The sequence below is a fragment of the Sprattus sprattus genome (genome assembly GCF_963457725.1).
Source record: "Sprattus sprattus genome assembly, chromosome: 17".
NCBI lineage: Eukaryota > Metazoa > Chordata > Actinopteri > Clupeiformes > Clupeidae > Sprattus > Sprattus sprattus.
The window spans coordinates 28,266,501-28,288,992 of record NC_137915.1 but is presented as its reverse complement, the minus strand read 5'-3'; the positions used below and the strand labels follow the sequence as shown (position 1 = coordinate 28,288,992).

General features: G+C 46.3%; 1 protein-coding gene across 1 annotated transcript in view; it reads right to left on the bottom strand.

The window, feature by feature from the left end:
* Positions 1 to 3,962: 3,962 nt before the first annotated feature.
* The window catches only part of nrp1a (neuropilin 1a), a gene marked incomplete at its 5' end in the record, with an annotated part of 118,995 nt that continues 100,465 nt past the window's right edge, over positions 3,963 to 22,492 (bottom strand). The window contains 11 exons of the mRNA XM_080855536.1: positions 3,963 to 4,933; positions 5,039 to 5,092; positions 5,208 to 5,304; positions 5,454 to 5,728; positions 5,917 to 6,057; positions 7,726 to 7,782; positions 9,411 to 9,533; positions 11,924 to 12,068; positions 13,106 to 13,437; positions 17,013 to 17,157; positions 19,835 to 19,990. Coding sequence (XP_080711662.1) covers positions 4,650 to 4,933; positions 5,039 to 5,092; positions 5,208 to 5,304; positions 5,454 to 5,728; positions 5,917 to 6,057; positions 7,726 to 7,782; positions 9,411 to 9,533; positions 11,924 to 12,068; positions 13,106 to 13,437; positions 17,013 to 17,157; positions 19,835 to 19,990 — 1,809 coding nt within the window. The 3' untranslated portion in view covers positions 3,963 to 4,649. The remainder of the gene's footprint in view (positions 4,934 to 5,038; positions 5,093 to 5,207; positions 5,305 to 5,453; positions 5,729 to 5,916; positions 6,058 to 7,725; positions 7,783 to 9,410; positions 9,534 to 11,923; positions 12,069 to 13,105; positions 13,438 to 17,012; positions 17,158 to 19,834; positions 19,991 to 22,492) is intronic.

The following is a 22,492-nucleotide window of genomic DNA, read 5'->3' as shown; positions in this document are numbered from 1 at the left end:
CTCTCACAGACCTGCTACAAACACATCCACTGTGGACCACTCTTCTAGAACTCTCACAGAGCGTCTACAAACACATCCACTGTGGACCACTCTTCTAGAACTTCACAGAGCGTCTACAAACACATCCACTGTGGACCACTCTTCTAGAACTTCACAGAGTGTCTACAAACACATCCACTGTGGACCACTCTTCTAGAACTCTCACAGAGCGTCTACAAACACATCCACTGTGGACCACTCTTCTAGAACTCTCACAGTGTCTACAAACACATCCACTGTGGACCACTCTTCTAGAACTCTCACAGAGCGTCTACAAACACATCCACTGTGGACCACTCTTCTAGAACTCTCACAGTGTCTACAAACACATCCACTGTGGACCACTCTTCTAGAACTCTCACAGTGTCTACAAACACATCCACTGTGGACCACTCTTCTAGAACTCTCACAGAGCGTCTACAAACACATCCACTGTGGACCACTCTTCTAGAACTCTCACAGTGTCTACAAACACATCCACTGTGGATGCAACAAAGGGTAGAGCAAGTCTAAAAGGTTGCCCTCAAGTGCCCTGTCCGTTTATGCACAGGAGACTGCTGGGCTTAGACAGGGCACATACGACCATACTCATGTGCACATCACACTTTAGCGCTAAACACACAAACTCACACAGAAACCCTTCATTTCTTTAGTTACTTTTTATTGTAATATGATTGTCTGTATTATTCAATGTTTGCAAGGAATTTCCAAGAGCTACCATGAAAGTCTTGACTGAACACTAGACACAGTTACAAGGTTTCATTTTTACATCAAACTCCAAACATTTTATTTGAGAAATGGTGAGTTGAAGTAAAAAATACAATGTGTGTACTGATGAAAATATATGAAAAATGGTCAAACCAGAAAACCTTTTAATGCACCCAAATTAACATATTTTCCAAGTCAACCAAATGTTTAGCATTATTTTTGTGTTTCTTGATGTGTCAATGTCACATCATTCCAAATGTTTCATCTGTTTGCTATTGTATATGCATATACAATACTATTTGCATATGTACGATGAAACTGAACATAGAGCAAACATGAACAGTACAAAAGCATTTTAAGTCCAATTTAACAAAATGACAATAACAAGCACTTTCTTTTACAACGAACAAGCGATTGTTACAAGAAGATGCAGGAAAAGGATGGATGATTAGAAACATCTTCAGTATCGGTCAAAGATGTGATTACATTGCAGCCGAGTTTAGCTAAAGCAACACTCCTCTCCCTGTCTGTATGTACATCTTCTCATTCATTCTCCTCTCCCTCCCTGTATTGACATGTTCTCATTCCTTCAGCAGGGAGGGTGGTACATGTCTGTGTGGGTGCACACTGAGGACTGAGAGAGAGGTGTTCCTTTCCTGTCACCTACATCTCTCCTCTGGTCCCCTACTGAACAGAGGCTGGGCAGTGAGGGTACAAGCAACAGTGCTACAAAACCTACTTTCCATGGCTCTGTATCAGTGTGTGCTTGTGCACAATCTAACAGTCCCATTCAATACAGATGGAAAATCCAGAATTTAGGAGTTTAAGAAAAGGGGGAATGTCAAAGTGCCTTTGGTGATAAAGTTATGGCCGTACATGTCCACTGGCTCCAATGTCACTGTTCAATTAGTCTTCTGGACTTAGGAGTTATGATGAAGTATTTCAGTGATAGATATTGCAAATTGTGATATAGCAACTGAACAACCCCACCACCAACAAAAACATCAACATGTATCATATCTTAAGAAAACATTTATTTGAGTGGGTTCTTTGGAATGTCATTGTCATGATTTCACGTCAGGACATAAAAGACAGAACTTTGATTTTCTTTTTTCTCATAATTTTTGTGTGTGTTTGAATACAAAACATTAATCTCCATTTTAAGGCTTTGCTGTTTTATTCGTTGTTTAGTTATCTCCTACCACAGCAAATTACACAAGCAGTATTGAAAATAAAAGTCATTTTTTTCTCTTCATCTGTTAAAAAAAATTGCACAAAATTTGAATAACATTACTAAAACTCAAGAAATAATAGGCTGTGTACATAGTGGGGTGGGACTTAACTCTAGGGGGTCTGTATACCTTTTCAAAAAATGAAATGAAATATATATGTAATCAATATACATTTCAGTATTTCATTACATTGTCTGAAACTATATAAAACAGGAAAAAAGAATAAACACTGAGAATCTTTTTGTTTATTTTTTCTGTTCTTTTTTAAAACAACATGAATACTATAAACACAAACAGCTTTTTAAATATATTTATCAGTGCAACATTGTTTCTGCTTTTAATTCACGCTAAATGGTCCACCCTTTCTAATTACCAGACTGAAGTTATCCACTCGAAGCTTGTTCTTCGGTGTTGATGTTGCAAAATGGCCCGTCAGTCCAGAACATAACATTGCCAACGGCCAGAGCATGGGATTGCCACACAGAGCTCAAATATACCAAAGAAGCTTTAACAGAGAAACCCCATTTTCAACTCTTCAGATCATATACCTCTAGAAATACTAGAGAAAAACCAAACTCTCTACTGACTTTTCGGTCAGTATTGACAGCTTGGTGGTTTCCAAAGATCACTCTTCTTCATACCCATTTTTTTTAATGTTTTAGCGCAATATTAGTAGCAACACAAAATAAATCATACGATTTCCTCTCATGATGCCTTCTGTTCACTGTGGTTTCATCTCAACAGCCATCCTTTCTCTCTCACATAGACTCCCAACAGCATGTGTAGAACTGAGTGAGTGGGTCAATGATTGCAATATAGTCTTAAAACAAGGTGCAGTGAAGGACCTCTGACAGGTAAGGCCACAGTCCTTTGGTCAAGACTCGACAGCCAATGGCCAGCTTCCCAGATGGCATCACTCAGCTCCAGTATCCAGTGGTCACCCCCGTGGCCCCCCAGCCTATGAAATGGCCAATGAGATGGCAGGGGTCTGTGAGGAGGCCAGCGATGTGACATAATGAGTGCTAAAGCCCCAGGCTCCCGTGAACCGATAATAGCACCATTCCTACAAACAACTGTCCCCCCAGTCACAGGGCCATAGAGGATTCAAGCTTCAATGATGGTGAAAGTAGCACTTTTTCCAAGACAACACATATATTACAACATGACTACATGTGGCTTACGTCACTGTCCCACTCAGTTTGCAAGGCAATTTATTCTTTTTTTTTTGTCCTGTAGTTTTCCAAAAAAGTCTATTTGGTTTCTTGATAGATATTCCATGCATGATTCTTTGTCTCTGAGAGGCAACAACTACTGGGATGAACTCTCCTGAATTAACACTAGGGGAGATGGTGAGCAGAAGAAAGAGCCTCGTACAGAGAGTGTGACGAGGACAGACAGATTGTGAGAATGTAGAAGAAGAATGTCAGATGTGCAAATAGAGGGCCGTAGAGATCAAAGGAGAGGGAATAATAGAGAGACGACATACAAAGTGAGGGGACAGAGACTTTGGGATATTTTGCTTCAAAGACAAATCACAGATGGAACTAATTTTGCTACATAATATCGTGTCGCTTTCTGCTACTGCCATTAGGCTTATATGCGTGAGGAACGTCTTTTTCCCCCCCTGTCACATGATTCTTCTCTAGTTCTGCTCACTGGTGAATCTACACTGGGGTAGAGGAGCTGGGTGATATGGTGGTTTACATGTGTGTTTCATGTGTCGGAACTGACTAGCTGGGTAGACGCAGACACACACATACACGCACACACACACTCTCTCTCACACACACACACACACACACACACATACCCACACACACACACACACAGGGCTGGTAAAACAACAAACAAAAACTAAAACAAGACTATAGCACACTGTTCACCTTCACAAAACAGCCAGACAATTCTATTTACAACACACAACCCAAGAAAAAGGAATACTGCAGCTTTTAAAATCCATTTACTTCGTTTTGTATTTTGTTTTTTCTTTAAAAAGTGATGGGTGGTGGGGGCTTTAAAATATATTAAAACGTATGTACAATATGTTGGTCTTGACATACACGCTCCATAATGTACTCTTATTTTTTGCAGACCGGACAACGCTCCTACCATTGAAACTTCAGAAGTGAAATTCACAGAGAATGCTAAAAGAGATGCACTTAAAGGCACTGTTGGAACCATAGATGCTTTCCTCCCTACAATAGAATCAGGATCAGCAAGAGTGTTGATGATGCATCCCGTCTCTCGCATCATGGTTCATTTGGGGTTTTCAACACAAAACATTCTGAAAATAAAAATAAAGTTTTTATTCTCAGAGTAAAAGATAAATACTTAAAACATGATATTGGTCTCAACACCAGCATCTGATTGTAAAAAAAGAAAGTAAAACAACATCAAAATAATATTAATCATAAAAATTCATAAAATAAAATTAAAATAATAATCTCAATCATCTGTACATATTTTTTGTTGATGTAGTTTTTTTTTCCTCATATTTTGTACACAGTGTCCCCCTACTGGTAGGTTCCTTTCACTGCAGCTCCTGAGAAAAGCATGGCTCAGTCCCAACCTCTAACTGGTTCCCCACAAACTTCCAGAGCCTTGTCCTCGTCCAGTGAGAGAGCCTCAGCAGTCCATTTAGCTCGGCCCTATTTTTAGGGGATGGTGGGCTCATGCCTCTGAGTACGAGTTCTGTGTGTTGAGCTTGTCTTTCTTGAGCTTGACCCCGTCCACCAGCTCAAAGTTATAGTTCTCCAGAGCGGATAAGTTCCTGTCTGCTATGCCCCCGTGGGAACAGGCACAGTAGAGAACCACGCCACAGATGGCACCCAGGAAGACCCCGAGGGCGCTCATGGCGATGATGGTGATGAGGATTGGATCCAGAGTCTTGAGCATGTTGCCTCCTCCGATCTCACTGCTCTCCACCATGCGGGGGAAGTCTGTGGTCCCCTCGACTGTACGGTACAAACAAGAAGAAACATTTCAGTCATGATGGAAAACACCAAGCCAAAGAAAAGACAGTGAGAAGAGATTTAGGAGAACAAATTTAAACGACGTACATATTGTATTGAGGTCGTCTTCAGGCAGCGTGGGTTCCGTCGAGATGTCAGGATCTGCAGACAGGGTGATACGGGTTGGCATGGGCTTAGCTCATATAACGGCCTTTGGATTTGACTCAGTCCAAAAGCAATATAACACCAGGCTTGACACATGCACATGTACACTCACCTTTACACTCAGCCATTTTGAGATTGTCCAGAATCTGGATGTCATCCACAGCAATGTTACCAAAGCTTTTCCTTTGAACTGCAGCTTCAATAACCACCTGTTGGACAGGGGAAGTCCATTTTACTATAGTTGTATTGTCCACAACATGTCTTACATTAGCTTGTTAGTACATGATCTTTCATTTGGTCAGGAATGAATGTTTGACATTTAGGTCTTGTGGACTGGAGTCAGCTTTGAGAACCGTACCTGATAGGCTTTACTAGAGTGGGGCACCAACACACGCCCCTCCCTCCAGCGGTTGCCTTGGTGACCACTCACGGTCCAGAGCAGGCTGTCGGTTGGGCCCTTGGCTCCCTCCTTGCGTTGCTTGATGTGCAGCACGCCGATGTGTGAGCCCACCATGTGGTACCAGAAGGACAGGCACAGGTCGGACCCCTGTGCTGCCACCTCGGGGCTCACGATGCGGGCCATCTCAGTCTCATGGACCCCCGGCGACAGGAGGATGAAGTTCCCTGAGCCACCTGAGGAGTTGGAAGTGAATTGAGCCGTTTTAGATTGGACATGTAGGATAAAGGGATGGCAGTTATACTCAGGCAAGTCATATTATACTGTAGTTGTGAGCTTCATTTCCTTTGGTCACTAAAGGGTTTAGTGTAAATAATTATAAGTGTGTATTTGTGTATTTGATTTCTTTCTTTTTCTTCATCACCTTTGTGGTCCATATTAGGTCCTGTGTTAAGGGTGGGTGTTCCACTGGTTTGAATCTGCCACCGGAATCCGTTGTCTTCTAAACTCCAACGACAGAAGGATGGCTCATGAAAGCCAAAGTCACAGGCAAACCATGTAAAACCTGTCAGACAAACAAAAACAGAGAATTTCAGCAACCATATATTTCAATTTCGCTACAATACCATGCTACTTTATCATGACTTACATGTACAGCTGCAGCAGACATGCAACAAGCACCTAGAATATCCCATGCCTTATTTGTCAGACTTGAACAAATGATAGGGCCCAATAGGGGGCAGCAGAGGTCTATGGTAGAGAACATGGAAGACTGATGTGCTGAAAGGTATGCCACCAACAACAGAAACTGAACAAAGAAAAAGGAGAACACGGCAAGAGCAGGGAAGAAGACTACATGTGTTACAGGCTGCATACGCACGTCCCATTATAAAACAAACATCACTCATAACTTAACATGGTTACACTGTGATGGAAAGCAACAGAAGCACAAAGAGATCAGGAGAATGTCAACACAGAAAGACGAGAAGAAGAGGGAGGAAAGCAGAGGAAAAGGGAGAAAAACAGGAAGAGCGAGACAGTTTAATAGCATGCCCAGATAAGACGGCAGCTTTCACTTAAAGCCCTCAGCAAGGGGCAGCTTTTTAATGAGGCCAGCGATGCTCTTTAAAGCAAATGGCTAATATATTAGAGCAGCATTTCCCCAAGACAATCCCCCGCAGAGAGAGTGAGACAGAGACTGATAGAGATGAAGGAGGGGAATAGAAATGAGCCTCAGAATGTTTCTCAATGCAATGGAGAAACCTCCAGAAGAGGCTGAAAGAGAGAAGAGAATTAGATGGAGATGAATAGGACAGAGACGGCAGTGTGAAAAGACAGACAGACAGACAGACAGACTGACAGAGAGAAAAGACTGAGGGAGACGCTAACCGCTAGTGGGCTTTTGTCTGTGTGCCCACAATTCTGTCCTCTCTGCATAAGAGAGGGAGCTGATATTCCCTTTAATAAGAATGTCAGACCTGCACCTCGACACGCAGCATCAAGTAGATTTACCCAGGCAACACAGGGGAAAGAATTCCCAATAAAACCCACAGGGCAGGCTCTCTGCCACCAGCGCTCAGGAACATACGCCCGTTTCCAATTAAAATGGCTTTGTTTTGCCTTTTCCATCTCTGAAAGGATTAGGGCTGGATCAGTGAGGAGCGGGGAGGAGGAGGAGATGTCTTCCTGACCCAGTCTCAGGCTCTCTCTCTGAGCGCAGTGTCTTACGCACAGAGCCTCACCTCAGCTCAGTCCACCTCAGGAATATGCTGTTAACTAAATTGCTCTCCTGAATCCATATCCTAGTCTGTCCATCCACTACCATAGTAGTTACCAGGCAAACACAGACTAGCTTCTATTTTAATTAGTCAAAGTCAGCTAAAAGAGAGGCAGGAGAGACAGAGAGAGAGAGAGAGAGAGAGAGATACACAGAGAAAGACAAAGAGAGAGCGAGAGAGAGAGAGAGAGAGAGAGAGAGAGAGAGAGTGCCTAAGGTAAAGGGCATGGAAGATGCAGTCCATTATCATATAACTGATTGATAGCCACACCGGAACAGCCTCACAGCACAGACGCAAACACAGTGAAGAGGCATATTGGCAACACAATCAGTGCTGTGATGTGGGCAGAAAAAGGCCCTCAGGAAGACACCGAGTTTAAAGAGTTTATCAAGATGTTTATCAACAGTAAAATGGGGAAAGAGAAATGTTCTGGAAAAAATGTGAAAGAAATGTACCTTGCTCCACTGGAACGGTCTCCAACACTGTCGTTGTTTCTGGCACGACGGTACCTCCTGTTGGACAGCAGGAAAAAAGACGTTAGCAATGCGCTAGGACATGCGCTAACATTTTTACTATACTTTATTCAAACTATTTATATCTAATGGCCATGCTGTTTTAAGGGAATTGTTGTATGTTTACTGTTTTCTGTCTGCAGTTCATCTCTGCTGTTGAACTGTTGAGCTTGATAATACCGATAATGAGTTGTTTTCTTTTGAAATCAATGTGGATTTGGTGAGTCACTGTGCGTAGGATATTCTGCCTGGCTGAACTGAACTAAAGTGAGGTGGGTTCTGTGGAAGAGCCACTCATTCATTAGTGTCATTCTATCCAGAGAGTGGGGGGGGGGGGGGGGGGGGATGAGTGCTCGTCATTGCTCTGATTTCAAAAGACCTACTTTCCCCTTGTTCTGTACATAGTGGGCCCAGTATGCTCACTCACACCAAGAGACTGCAGGCTAGCAGAAGGGTGTCTTGATGTGTGTGTGTGTGTGTGTGTGTGTGTGTGTGTGTGTGTGTCTGTCTGTCTGAGTCTGAGTCTGAGTCTGAGTCTGTGTGTCTGTCTGTCTGTGTGTCTATATGTGTGTGTGTGTGTGTGCGTGCATGCATGAGTGCCTGGGTGTGTGTGTGTGTACATGCACAGAAGAAAGGGTGTAGAGAGAGCACGGTTCATGATCCTCAAGGTCAGATACTGAATGAGTGTAAGAGTGACACAACAGGTGCTAGAACAGGCCCTTGTGCAGGTGTGGAGGGTGTACAGAGAGACAGAGAAGGAGTACAAGAGAGAGAGAGAGACAGACTGATATAGTAGGGTGATAGTTGATCAGGAGAGAGAGAGAGAGAGACAGAATGATATAGTAGGGTGCTAGTTGATCAGGAGAGAGAGAGAGAGAGAGAGAAAGACTGATATAGTAGGGTGTTAGTTGATCAGGAGTAAGAGAGACAGACTGATATAGTAGGGTGCTAGTTGATCAGGAGAGAGAGAGAGAGAGAGAGAGAGAGAGAGAGAGAGAGAGAGAGAGAGAGAGAGAGACAGAATGATATAGTAGGGTGATAATTGATCAGGAGTAAGAGGGACAGACTGATATAGTAGGGTGCTATTTGATCAGGAGAGAGAGAGAGAGAGAGAGAGAGAGAGAGAGAGAGAGAGACAGAATTATATAGTAGGGTGATAATTGATCAGGAGTAAGAGGGACAGACTGATATAGTAGGGTGCTAGTTGATCAGGAGAGAGAGAGAGAGAGAGAGAGAGAGAGAGAGAGACAGAATGATATAGTAGGGTGATAATTGATCAGGAGTAAGAGGGACAGACTGATATAGTAGGGTGCTAGTTGATCAGGAGAGAGAGAGAGAGAGAGAGAGAGAGAGAGAGAGAGAGAGACAGAATTATATAGTAGGGTGATAATTGATCAGGAGTAAGAGGGACAGACTGATATAGTAGGGTGCTAGTTGATCAGGTGCATTCCAGGTGTAATGGGGCATGTGTGTCTGTCACAGTGTCAGTGTGCTCAGTCATGTGCATGTGTATGTCTCAGTGTGTGTGTGTGTGTGTGTGTGTATGAGTATGTGTGTGTTTGTGTGCCAGTGTGTGAATGCATGCGAGAGGGATCAGGGCTGCAGTCTCATTGGGGTGGCGTTAGCACCTGTCAGCTCGTAGTCATCACCTGTTCCACCTGTTCCACTGTGGCAGTTGGCCTGCTCATCATCACACTCATCCGCCGATGTTGTAGTGCTGGGGGCCGGCGTCGTGGGAGGAAGAGTGGGAGCTAGACGCAGAGCGAGATGAGAAACATTTCCTTCTGAGGTGCACCAAAAACACCCCACTTAGAAATATCTTTTACCCTAAATTTCTTCAAAAATGTCCTCAATTTGCAGGACTTGATGAAGAATCAAAAATGAGAGTCCTCCTAGGTGAGGAAGAACGAACAGTGCAGATCGCAGCACAGTTTGTGTATGGGTGCCACAAGCTGAGAGAAGGCATATAGGTGACAAAGATCAGACGTCCAACCCTAGTCTATGTATATTATTTTGTTGATTTGTTGATTATTATTATTTTTATTCAACTATTTTTGTCTTTATGTATGTGTATATAATATGTATGTATGTGTATGCTTTGGCAATAGTGTTGGAAAACATTCATGCTAATAAAGCTTCTTTGAAATTGAAATTGAAGAGAGAGAGAGAGAGAAAGAAAATGAAAGAGAGAGATGTCGTCAGTGCCATGTCGTCAGTGCCATTTCATCTGTGATGTTTAATTGCTTCGGCAAACATACACGCTCTTGTCTCAGTTCAGCCCGCTAAATGAACCCTACTCTGTCCACTGGATCTGGGCTAAATGAACCCTACTCTGTCCACTGGATCTGGGCTAAATGAACCCTACTCTGTCCACTGGATCTGGGCTAAATGAACCCTACTCTGTCCACTGGATCTGGGCTAAATGAACCCTACTCTGTCCACTGGATCTGGGCTAAATGAACCCTACTCTGTCCACTGGATCTGGGCTAAATGAACCCTACTCTGTCCACTGGATCTGGGCTAAATGAACCCTACTCTGTCCACTGGATCTGGGCTAAATGAACCCTACTCTGTCCACTGGATCCGGGCGATATAAATAGTATGTGCGTGCCGATCCAGGCCTACACTGCTCCTGCTGGTCGGCAGGCAGGCAGGCACGCCCTGAGCCACACTGCTGCTGAGGTCGCCAGCAGACCTGTTATTAGGCCATGAAGGGCCCCCTTTGGATGAGGGGAGGCCCTGCAGGAGTGGCATGGCACATGTTGCAGTGTGGGGCCCCTGATCTGTGGTGGGGTGGAGTGGGCAGCGGACTGGTAGCAGCCGGCTGAGCCCCTCTGTTTACTTTGAGCTTTAATGAGTCTCATCTCGTCTCATCTCATCCCTGGGCTCACTGGGCTTTCCCCAGCTAGGAGAGAGAGAGAGAGGGGACAGATAGGAAAGAAGGGATACATTAGGGAGATATAATTAGAGTGGGTTAGAAGGAGTGAGAGAGAGAGAGAGAGAGAGAGAGAGAGAGTGAGTGAGAGAGAGAACAAAAAGGGAGGGGAAGGAGGAAAAAGGGGGATCTGAGAGAAACCAAAGTCTACCCAATGGAGATGTGTGCCAGGTCAACACAGGGTACACACAGGGTGAATGGGTCTGAGACATGTGTGTACGCATATGTCTCTGTGTGTGCAAGAATTTGTGTGTTTGTGTGTGTGTAAATGCATGTGTGCATGTGTGTTTATGTGTATGTCTGTCTGTGTGCACTGGCAATCACTGATGTGTGTGTCATCTCTGGAAGCTTGTGTTCTGTAATGTCTGTTGTGGCCAAGGCCTTGTTTGATTGTTTGTGTACATGATGATGTTGCCGTGGGAACATGCCTCTGAGCTGTAGACACAGTGTGTGTGTGTGTGTGTGTGTGTGTGTGTGTGTGGTGGGGGGGTGCGTATGCATTGGCATTAACACCAACAAGCACTGTGATCCAACCCAAGCCCCAGCCCCAGCGGGACACCCAGGGCTTACACAGACAGCCTGAATGAGCCTGCATGCACTAATCCACTGGGGCAGGTGGACAGAGATCTCCTCCATCTGTTTCTGGGGCTCAGCTTTTGGAAAGGGAATCTGGGCGGGGTGGAGGGGGAGGGGAGGCCTGCCTTTGAAGTCGCATCTGCAGGACAACTGTCTTGAGGGGGAGCTGAGAGATGCCTTCCCCCTCACAGATGTATACTCTGGGGAGGAACCACTCCTATGTACATGAGGTCTTTGGGCAGCATGGCTTCTGTACACTCGCCCTGAACCCTTTCTATATTCCTTAGTCCACATCAGTCACCATGAACCACACACACACAAGCCTCTCCCTGATTACAAATACACTCAAGGAAGAGCATTTACATCTCATCACACAGTTGTTCTGTCATTCTAAGTACTGAGAGGTTGCAAGGTTTTTATTTACAAGAAGAAAAAAAACAGGCATCTGTTTCGGACCAATAAGCAAATCACAGATGGAGCAGATGCTACTATGTGTGTGTGAGTGTGAGTGTGTGTGTGTGTGTGTGTGTGTGTGTGTGTGTGTGTGTGTGTGTGTGTGTGTGTGTGTGTGTGTGTGTGAGTGTGTGTGTGTGTGTGTGTGTTCTTGTTGGTGGAGCTCCGGAGGCCTACCTTCAATCTCACAGCCCAGGAGCTCGAGTCGCAGTCCCAGCCCTGCAGGAGTGGCCCTGTCAGGGTACACCCTCACGTAGCGCGTCAGCAGGGGCTCCACACTCCTCTGCACAGGAGTGTCATAGTTCATGTTCCCCTCGTAGATCTAGCGCCAGACAAAAGAGGGGAAAAGGAGTTCATATCAGACAAGTGGAGAGACAAGAGGTGGGAGATGTTGAGGCGGAGAAAAGGGGATAGAGAAAAGAAAAAAAGGGTGTCCTTATTTTCCCCGTCCCTCTCTACAGAGGCCCTCGGGGTCTTTTGCTCGTTTGTCTCTGATCAACTGAACAGAGTGGAGGACCAGAAACAGAGAGCTCCGCTCGCCGAGAGCGCCGCAGCCACGGCCACGGCCATTTCCGTGGTGGGGGACGCGCTGGGTAAAAGACCCAGACACACAGCAGGGAGCCGGGAGCCGGGCCTGTGAACTACCTTTACCTTGATGAGGAAGAGGGGACAAGACTCCATTGGTGCACCAGAGACAACGCAGATGACAGCGCATGAATGAATGGCCTCTAGTGCCGTTCCCACATTTGTCCTTCACTCCACTTCACTCAGAGCAGAGGCATGAAAGGGAGAAGGAGGCGGGAGACAGAGAGGGAGCGAGCGGGGGAGAAGAGACAGGAGGACGGCGGAACATCAAGCTTTCGCTTGCTTTTAAATCAAATGCCAGGGACATCTTTATGTTCCTGTCAGCCTGGTCGTTGTATGGGTTGTAAGTGTTGTAAACAACCTCTAACAGATACACACACACACACACACAAACACACACACACACACACACACACACACACACACACACAGTGTGGAGCATGACGATCTTGACACATGCATCTGTGGTCTACTCATATTTTTTCTTCCTCTTCTCTCCAACTTTTTCTATCTCTCTATTTTACTGTCCTTTACAAAGTTGACCAATACTGTTTAAAGGCTCCTTAACATGAGCTCATTTACTAAGAGAGGCATGATGCCAACCAGGGAAGCACCGAAACATGCTAATCTCTTGAGGGCCAAGTGGTTTTCCATCCCAAACACTTTAAGACCTAATGCGCTTCAATGGTTTGGATGAATTGATTAGCATTACGATAATGAAACACCTCCTTCCTCCTTGGATATGGATGACTCTGGAGGAGCACTCATCCTCACCTTGGGCTTGCTGCCAGTGGCGTCCATCACCATCTTCCACTCGGAGCCGTTGGTGCTGTAGCCCAGGCGGAACTTCTTCATGAAGACCTTGTTCTCGCGGTGCTTGCCGCCCTGGATGATGAGGCCACGCACCAGCTTCTCCTCCGCCAGGTCCACCTGCAGCCACTCGCTGGTGAAGGGCTGGGGCTGTGGGGGCAGCATCCACCCTGAGCGGCTGGTCAGCAGGCGGGCGTTCTCCGGCACCCAGCTGCGGTCCGTGTGAGAGGAGGCTGTGATCTGGGCGTCTGTGATGAGGCCCGACACCATGCCCAGCATGCCCATGCATGGGTACTCTGGTTTAGAGGGAAAGAGAGAGAAAGAGAGAGAAAGAGAGAGACAGAGTAAATATAGGAGGTGGAATTTCCATTGATGTTCAAATGTATTTTTCCCCTTTCATTCCTTGCGGCTCTCCCGTCCTTCTCCTTTGATAGCAGGTAAGAAAGAAACCCTCTGCAATCAAAGACATATCTGCCATCTGCCGATAGGATGCAAAGCGTGGAGATGAGTGTGAGAGAGAAGAGAGAGAGGAGAGAGGAGAGCAACAGACGGAGATCCAGAGAGTCTGCTGAGATAGAGGTATTACACAAGGAGAGATAGCATCACGGCACTGAGTGGCCACGAACAATGGGCTTTCATGGGGCTTACAAGTCTTCAGTCCTGAGGAGAGAGAAGACGGAGAGATAAAAGGCAAAAAGGTGTGCTCTCTCTCTCTCTCTTTCACTCACTCTGCGTGTGTGCGCATGTGTGTGTGCATGTGTGTATGTGTATGTGCGAGTGCGCATGTGTGTGTGTGTGTGTGTGTGTGTGTGTGTGTGGCTGCATGTGTGCTCATGTGTGTGTGTGTGTTTGCATGTGTGTATGTGTATGACAGTGTCTGTGCTTGCCAGACTGAAAAAGTGTTTCTTTCCCCCTTTTCATCCTCCTTTCCTTTGACCTCCTCTGTATCTATCTTCCTGCCTGCCTGCGGTGTTTGTCTCCTGATGTCTAATTAAGGCTGGCCTTTCTATCTTAACCTGATGCCAGGAGAGAGAAAAGGAGAGCGAGAGAGAGAGAGAGAGAGCGAGCGCTTACCCCCGCTCGCTTCCCCTCTTTCATCTCTCGCCACCCCGGCGTTCTATCCATCTCCCTGGGTTTTCTCTGTCCGGTCTCCAGCCCTCTCTCCTGCTGGCCTGTTTGCTCCGCGACGCACAGAGTGCAAGTCTTCTCATTCATTGTGTGCCGTTTCCATAAGATAATGACTCCTATTTGATATCATAACATCTCACTGTCAGATGGAATCTGGACTCCATGGGCTGAACTGAAAGGGGAAAAAATGAAAGCTGGAGTGAATGAAAGCAAGAGTGTGTGAAACCACTGACTCCCTGTCCTGCCAAAGCTTTATTGTCTGCAATCTGTCCAGAGCAATATCATCCAAATCAATCTGCTCCCACTGACCTAATAGCTACAAATAACCGCAGAGAGTCTGGGAAAGGTCACAGTTGGGGTTTAATGTCTGACTCTGAGAAAAAGCTTCCTGACAGAGCAGGGTCTGGCTCAGAACTGACTTTCTCTTGTACTACGGCAAACTTCCTCACTCACTCTGAAGCTGGAGAAAAAACCCTAGCTGTCTCCCAGAGCAACCAGGGAGTTGAGATCTGTGTTCCATGGAGCTGACAGCAAACGGCCACGGTGAAATGAGTCTCTCTTTGAAAGGGGCCTCGGAGAGGGAGGGGGGAGATATGAGACCCTTTCCTACTGGGCCTGGAATTCTAACAGTAAGAGGCAGAAAGAAGAAAAGCAAGAGGGAAGGGAAAAGTCTGATTCTCTGAAAAACCCCAAGAGTCAACAACCTTTCCTTTCCTTGTCAACTTGGCAAAAACATGCTGCAGAATGTTGATGATTTTTTTTGTATATTTTAATCTGCCCACTTTTGGAGAGCAGCCGAGGTTAATGGCAGTCAGCTGGGACTCGGGGACAGCTTTGGGGGAGCACGGGCTGGCAGACACACCCCTGAGGGATTGTGGGATGTGTGTGTCAGTGGTGGTAGTCGGTCCACTGGGTGGAGATGCCTTTGGATGCATGCCCGTCTGGCCACACGCGCAGCTGGCATTGTTTACAAACATGAAGAGGAGGCTTATTAATGTGTGTCAGTGGGTGTGTGTGTGCAAGGAGACCTAACAAGATGGAGTAGGCCTCTTTATCTGCACTCACTGCATCTGAACAAGAGCATTCTCGCTCTGATATGATGGACACCACACACTTCCCTTTATCTCTCGCTCTATCACTCTGTTTCTCTCTCTCTCTCATTAGCCTGCCCAATCAGCATCATCCCAGCTGGCTGCATCATCAGAGCACAGACCACAGCACACTGATGATGTCACTGGGGTACCCCATAATGCATCTTGCTTCTGTGATGTGTTTGGAGTGTGGTCTGGTCACCCCCCCAAACATGGCAAAGTCCAGCTGTGCCCTGGGGACTTCAAAACCGCATGGACGCATAACACACACACACACACACACACACACACACACACACACACACACACACTCAAACAGGCAGTCTTTCATCAATTCATACACAGATGTGCACAGCAGTAGATTCCTAAAATAATCTTAAAACGCTGCCTGCACACGACAACACTGTGGTCCATAGGCTTTCCATATGCGAGACCAAGATGGTGGATTTCTGAGGTTGGAGGAGCTCTGCACGTAGCGTAGTAAAGAGAGATGACATTGAGGGAGCAATGATATAAAATCCTCCACAATCAAAGCCTTGAGGAGAGGGTGGCAGACTGCCAAAAAGCACACAGATACAAATGGATGTGTGCTAACCGGGACGGAGTGTATGAGTGTGTGTGTGTTGCTGTGTGTGTGTGTGTGTGTGTGTGTGTGTGTGTCTGTTGCTGTGTGTGTGTGTGTGTGTGTGTGTGTGTGTGTGTGTGTGTGTGTGTGTGTGTGTGTGTGTGTGTGTGTGTGTGTGTGTGTGTGTGTGTGTGTGTGTATGTGTGTGTATTTGTGTGTGTGTGTGTGTGTGTGTCTGGCCTGGATGGCTATAGTAAACTGGACTGTGATACACTACACTATCGACTATATGTGCATGCAAGTGTATTTGTGTCTGTGTATTTCTCTGTTTTTGTGTGTGCACGTGTGCATGTGTACAGTGAGAGAGATAGATGCACACTCAGTGATCAGAGGCTTCTACGGCTGTTGCCATTCATTTTAAATGAGCTACATCCAAACATCAGGTACCATAAATACGTAATCAACTTCATGTGCCTCTCATGTATAATGCAGCAGCAGTCGCTGCACTCCAGTCAGAGAAATGAGCGAAAAAACTCCAGCCCTTTCTCCCTCTCTACCTCTCTCTCTCTCTCTCCTTTATCCCATCTCTACCCCCCTCTCTCTCTCTCTCTCCTTTATCCCATCTCTACCCCTCTCTCTCTCCTTTCTCCCTATCCACCTCTCTCTCTCTCTCTCTCTCTCTCTCTCTATCTCTCCTTTATCCCATCTCTACCCCTCTCTCTCTCTCTCTCTCACCTTTCTCCCTATCCACCTCTCTCTCTCTCTCCTTTCTCCCTCTCTACCCCTCTCTCTCTCTCTCTCTCTCTCTCTATCTATCTCTCTCTCTCTGTGAGTAAACAATCTGAGCTGCATAGGAGCGGGTTGGAGTGCAAGAGGAGCAGGTTAAATGAATGACTGAAACATTCAGGGGTGATGTCTGCAAGAGCAGAGGAGACGGAGAAGGTTTCCTCACACTCGCTGCACTCAACATGCAAAACACTCAAAACATCAGAGTCTTAACACGCAGTGTTTCTGTGCCATGCTCCCCTTACCCAAAGAGTACACGTCTTAGTACAGGCATGGCGTAACATCTTTATTAGGACCTCACCTGAGATCTTGCAGCCGTAGACCTCAAAGCGCAGGGCGATGCCGTTTTCCCATGCGACCGGACGCAGACGCACGTAGCGGGCGAGGGTGCGCTTTGGCAGGAGGGTCTTCACCACGTCGGCGGGGTTGGTGTTCCCTTGAAAAATCTGGCAATGACACAATGAGAAAGAGACAGACATCAATAATTGACGTTGTTTGTTTTGGGAGATCAGCTGGGGAGCAAAGGCCTGCAAAGCCTTGGAAACACCTGGCGCCTTGCCCCAGAAAACGAGAGAGGAAAGGAACAGGGGGGAGGGGGTGAGGGAGAGACAGAGAGAGAGAGGGAGACAGAGAGGGCGTATTTAGGTCAGCTTCCTCAAAGCACTGCTGTTATTCGGATGTGGATGAAAAAGACAGAATGTTAGTTCTAATGATTTCCATTCTCTAGCACACTGATGAAGAATCACCTCTTAGGAGGTGTGAGCTCATCCATTAACCTCTTCAGGACAGACCACTACTCAAGGTTCACACCTAAAAGGGCAGTCATGTCATTTCTTCTCTATGGATTCCTCACTCCAAACTCACATCTTTCTTAGTCTGTCTATCTGTACCCTCCATCTCTCCCCCTCTTCCTCTCCCTCTCCCTCTCTCATTCTCTCTCAGAGATGCCCGGAGGAAGAGGATCCAGTGTGTCAATCAGACCCCTCCTCTGCTAATCAGCCCAGGACCCCAGTGATGGCATAACCCTTTGGCCTTTCCAACTGAGTGCCCGCCAGGCCTGCCACCCCTCGGAGACAGCCCACGCAGTGTGTGTGTGTGTGTGTGTATCCATGTGTGTGTGTCTGCATAGAAAGCTGATATGGGCTGAAGTGTGCCTCACACATGCAAGCGCACACACACTCTTCACGCTAAATCTAGGGCACCCATAAATGTAAGAACACACACACACACACACGCACGCACGCACAAACACACACACACACACACACACACACTCTCTCTCTCTCTCTCTCTATCTCTATCTCTCACACACTCACACACACACACACACACACACACACACACACACACACACACACAGCTATTAGTCTACCCAGGAGCCTTTGTGGTTGATTCCCTGGGAACTGCTTGTCAAACGTGTAAGATAAAGTAAAAAAGAGAGAGAGGGAGGGAGAGGGAGAGAGGGAGAGAGAGAGAGAGAGAGGGAGAGAGAGAGAGGGGAGATCCTCTGCTCTCTCCTCCTCCCCTGTTCTTTCTCTTCCTCTTGTTTACGTGAGGTTGTGGCACACAACTGCACTAACTATGCCATGAGCACGTCCCCCAGTGCCGTGATGAGGCCCCTGGACTGCAGCCTCAGCAGCTCATAAATGGGCCCCACGCCACCTCTGAGACTGGGACCTACACGAGAATTGGGCCTTAGGGTATTTGACTGCACACACACGCAAACACACATACATGCATGGCTAATCAGACGCTCAGCCAAGCCAGCTCTGTAACGTTCATTAGGCACAACCATGCACACACACACACACACACAAACACAAACAAACAGACACATACACAAACACACACACACACACACCAACACACAAACACACACAAAAACAGACACATACACAGTCACACTCTCACACACACACAAACAAACAAACACACACACAACAGTCACACTCACACGCACACACATAAACAAACAGACACACACTCAAGAGGGGGGGAGAAAAGTGCGTGCTCGAGGTGAGAATATTGTATTTACACTTAACACATTCAGAGCTTCAGCGCTTTCCCACAGCAACCTCTCAACGACTCAGTAACCTCTGGCAGACAGCTTTATTTGTGCTGGGAGAGCAAGGCCTGTGTGCTGATCTGATCGCTGATCGATCATGTGTGTGTGTGTGTGTGTGTGTGTGTTTGTGTGTGTGCTTTAGTCATGCCTTGCTTGAGTGCTTTGATGAAGAGGTACTCAGAGCGGCTGCTCAAACACAGCTCCGTTCCAATCACCCTCTTGGACTCCTCCTGTTCCTATCGCTTTATCAGACCTGTTCTTTATCAAGTCTTTATCAGACCTGTTCTTTATCAAGAGTCTTTATCAGACCTGTTCTTTATCAAGAGTCTTTTTCAGACCTGTTCTTTATCAAGAGTCTTTTTCAGACCTGTTCTTTATCAAGAGTCTTTTTCAGACCTGTTCTTTATCAAGAGTCTTTTTCAGACCTGTTCTTTATCAAGTCTTTATCAGACCTGTTCTTTATCAAGAGTCTTTTTCAGACCTGTTCTTTATCAAGAGTCTTTTTCAGACCTGTTCTATATCAGACTCCTACCATACTACAATGCCATGACATCATTAATCAGTAGACAGTGACTAGCTAATGTCATTGCTCTTTGTTTTTCAGGGCTGTTTGTGTCCCTTACATTTATTGTGTCACTGTGGTAATGAAAACGGAATGACCTGAAAGACTTGCAAATGACTAATGAGTATAATATCCTTTTAGTTAGCAGACAATACCCAGAAATAATTTGGCACTCTGGCACACATCACCAATACAACAATACGTTCTAAAAGTAAATGTCAAGAGACACCTCACCTCAGAAGGATTTCTGTTGGATCTTTCCTCACACCTAGTTTGGAACCACAGTGGTACTACTGGATTTATGAGGGATCCGCATTGGAATGACAAAACTGTTTAAATAAAACCACTGGTGATTTCACAAGGTAGCAACTACAACCTCATATGAACTCAGTCAAACAGCCTGTTGAAAAGGTTATGAGGCAATACGCTGTAGACCCAGTGTGTGTGTGTGTGTGTGTGTGTGTGTGTGTGTGTGTGTGTCTCTGATGTCACTCACTTTCTGCTTTGAGCCCTCCTTTAACGTGATCCAGTCCTCGCCGTTGGAGCTCACTTCCACTTTATAGGAGCGCACATAATAGGTCTTCATGGTTTCCTTGGAAATGGCGCCTTGTGTCCCGATGGCTGAGATGAAGCGAAGGAAACCAAGGTCAACCTGAATGAGAGAAAGACAGAGAGAGAGAGAGAGAGAGAGAGAGGGAGAGATGTTAGGCCATGCCCAGAAGAAAGAGGGCCAATAAAAAGACAGCAGACATTAAAGCACCTCTTTGTAATGGCTGGAGTCATCTCTAGCCCTGTCTTAAGTTTAACGAACATGAATATGAGATCATAATTCTGAGCGGAAAAGAGCTGGCGCACCTTCATTTCCTGTGAGGAACGCATGCAGGGAAGGGGATTCTGGGAATGAGCACGACCTCACTGCCAGTCAAAACAGATCAAAACAGATCTCTCCAGTGTGTACACAGCATTTCAGCTACAGAAGATGGGTTCAGTGTTTCTGACTGGACTAGGTGTGCTGCCAGCCTCTCCACTCTTAACTAAACTCCATCCCATCCTGGTCTGGAGGGAGGGGAGGACAGGGGAGAGTGTGAGGAGGCGTTTGAGGAGGTGCTGGCGTGATCACAGGAGCAAGGCTTCTCTAATGTCCTCGTGTGCTGGCGTGATCACAGGAGCAAGGCTTGTCTAGTGTTCTGGTGTGCCTGCTAGTTCACAGGATCAAGGCTTGTCTAATGTCCTCGTGTGCTGGCTGGATCACAGGAGCAAGGCTTGTCTAGTGTCCTTGTGTGCTGGCTGGATCACAGGAGCAAGGCTTCTCTAATGTCCTCGTGTGCTGGCGTGATCACAGGAGCAAGGCTTCTCTAATGTCCTCGTGTGCTGGCGTGATCACAGGAGCAAGGCTTGTCTAGTGTCCTCGTGTGCTGGCGTGATCACAGGAGCAAGGCTTCTCTAATGTTTCAGGCTCCAGTGACAGTGGCATTTCAAGGGTCTGAGTTCGCTGGCACTAATGAGGAATAATATGCTTTGCGTGCAAGAAAAAACATCATAGGACTCTACCAAGTGCAGACCTCTGGTGGCATGAGAAAGAAATCTGGGATCCAATAGCCATGCTGCGGCAAGAGAGCGAGAGGGAACGAGAGAGAGAGCGAGAGAGAGTTACTTCAAAGTAACCACAGTAATGCAAGTGCTTCTCAAATGACTGTGCTCTACATCTGAGAGTGGATATGGATGCTGTTGATGCTTAACACATACAAATGGGCTGACATGTTTAAGACTGCTTGGGACATGGACCCAAAAAATATCAAAGCATAATATCCCACAGATAACGTCTCTTGACATCCCATACTCCTTAAACTCTTAGTTGTTACTGGCTGTGTCGCTGATGATCCATTTCACTTAAGTGCAAGAACTTCCCGAGCTAAGCAGAAAAACAGATGGCCCAATGTATGACTTTTTTCTTAAAAATGGACGTTTGCAGAGGTTTCGGCAGGTTTGAGGAAATGTAGAATATGAGTTGTGATGGATGACCAAATATGGACTTAGGAATTCTGAAGGCACAGACTAATACGTTCTCTTGCCCCTTACTTCATAGACGGGGTCACACATGTGACCACACATACATCCATCTATATCTGAGGGCTAGCACCAGAAATGTATGAAGTCAGATGTCTGTCTATGTGAGGTTTGTGTGGCTGAAGTAGATGATCCACAACATGCCCTTTGCTCTCTGTCTGTCTGTGCTAGACACATCTCAGACCCAGCCGCCAAGCTCTGCTGCCACCGTGACCACTGTTAGCAGGCCTAGCAGAAGCCAGCCAATAAGACAGCTTGGCACTGGACCCATCTGCTAATTGGCTTTCACCATATAACCCAGTGAGAATGGCAGAGGAGAAAGAGAGATGGAGACAGAGAGTCAGAAACAGACAGACAGCAAAAATGTCTTGCCATCTTCTTTCTTTTTGAAATGTCCATGGACTCCCATGGAGTCATGAAGCCCTCTCACCTGGTCACGTGAGCCCTCAAGGTATGCTTCTATATTCAGCGCCAGCGTGAGTCTGATGAAATATCCATGAGGAACAGGACACGTGTTTCAGCTGTAGGCCAGACGGCGGCACACAGATGCACAGAGACCAGAGGCGCTCCAGGGTTAGCACGTCACACAGACCTGATCTGGAAACTGTGGCGTGGCCAGGAGCCCAGATCAATTTCCCAAGCACATTCGTGCATACTGACAACAGATAAGCACTAATGAACAAAGCATCATTTATTGATGCCTGCACAGTTCAGAAAGAACAAGAGTGAATAGGACACAATGGAGGACGGGAAGACAGACATGGTCAGAGGAGAAGCTAGGAAGAATGGAGTGGATCACACAATGGAGGAAGAAGGGAGGAAATGTGCAAGTAGGGAAAGAGTGAGATTAAAGACCAAAAAGAAAGACAGGACGTAACCACGACAAGCATCAGTCATCTCTCCCCAAGTGAATGAGTTGAGAGAATGAAGCATGCAGAATGGCTGATCTAACTATTGTCTCAATGTGTTAAAAAGCAACGGATTTCCTTTCAGGCGGAAAAAAAAACTATTTTAAGACCGAGCTGAGAAAGCAAAAAAAGGCGCCCACTCTCCACTCCAATTTTTGTCCTTTTCTAACATGGCTTTA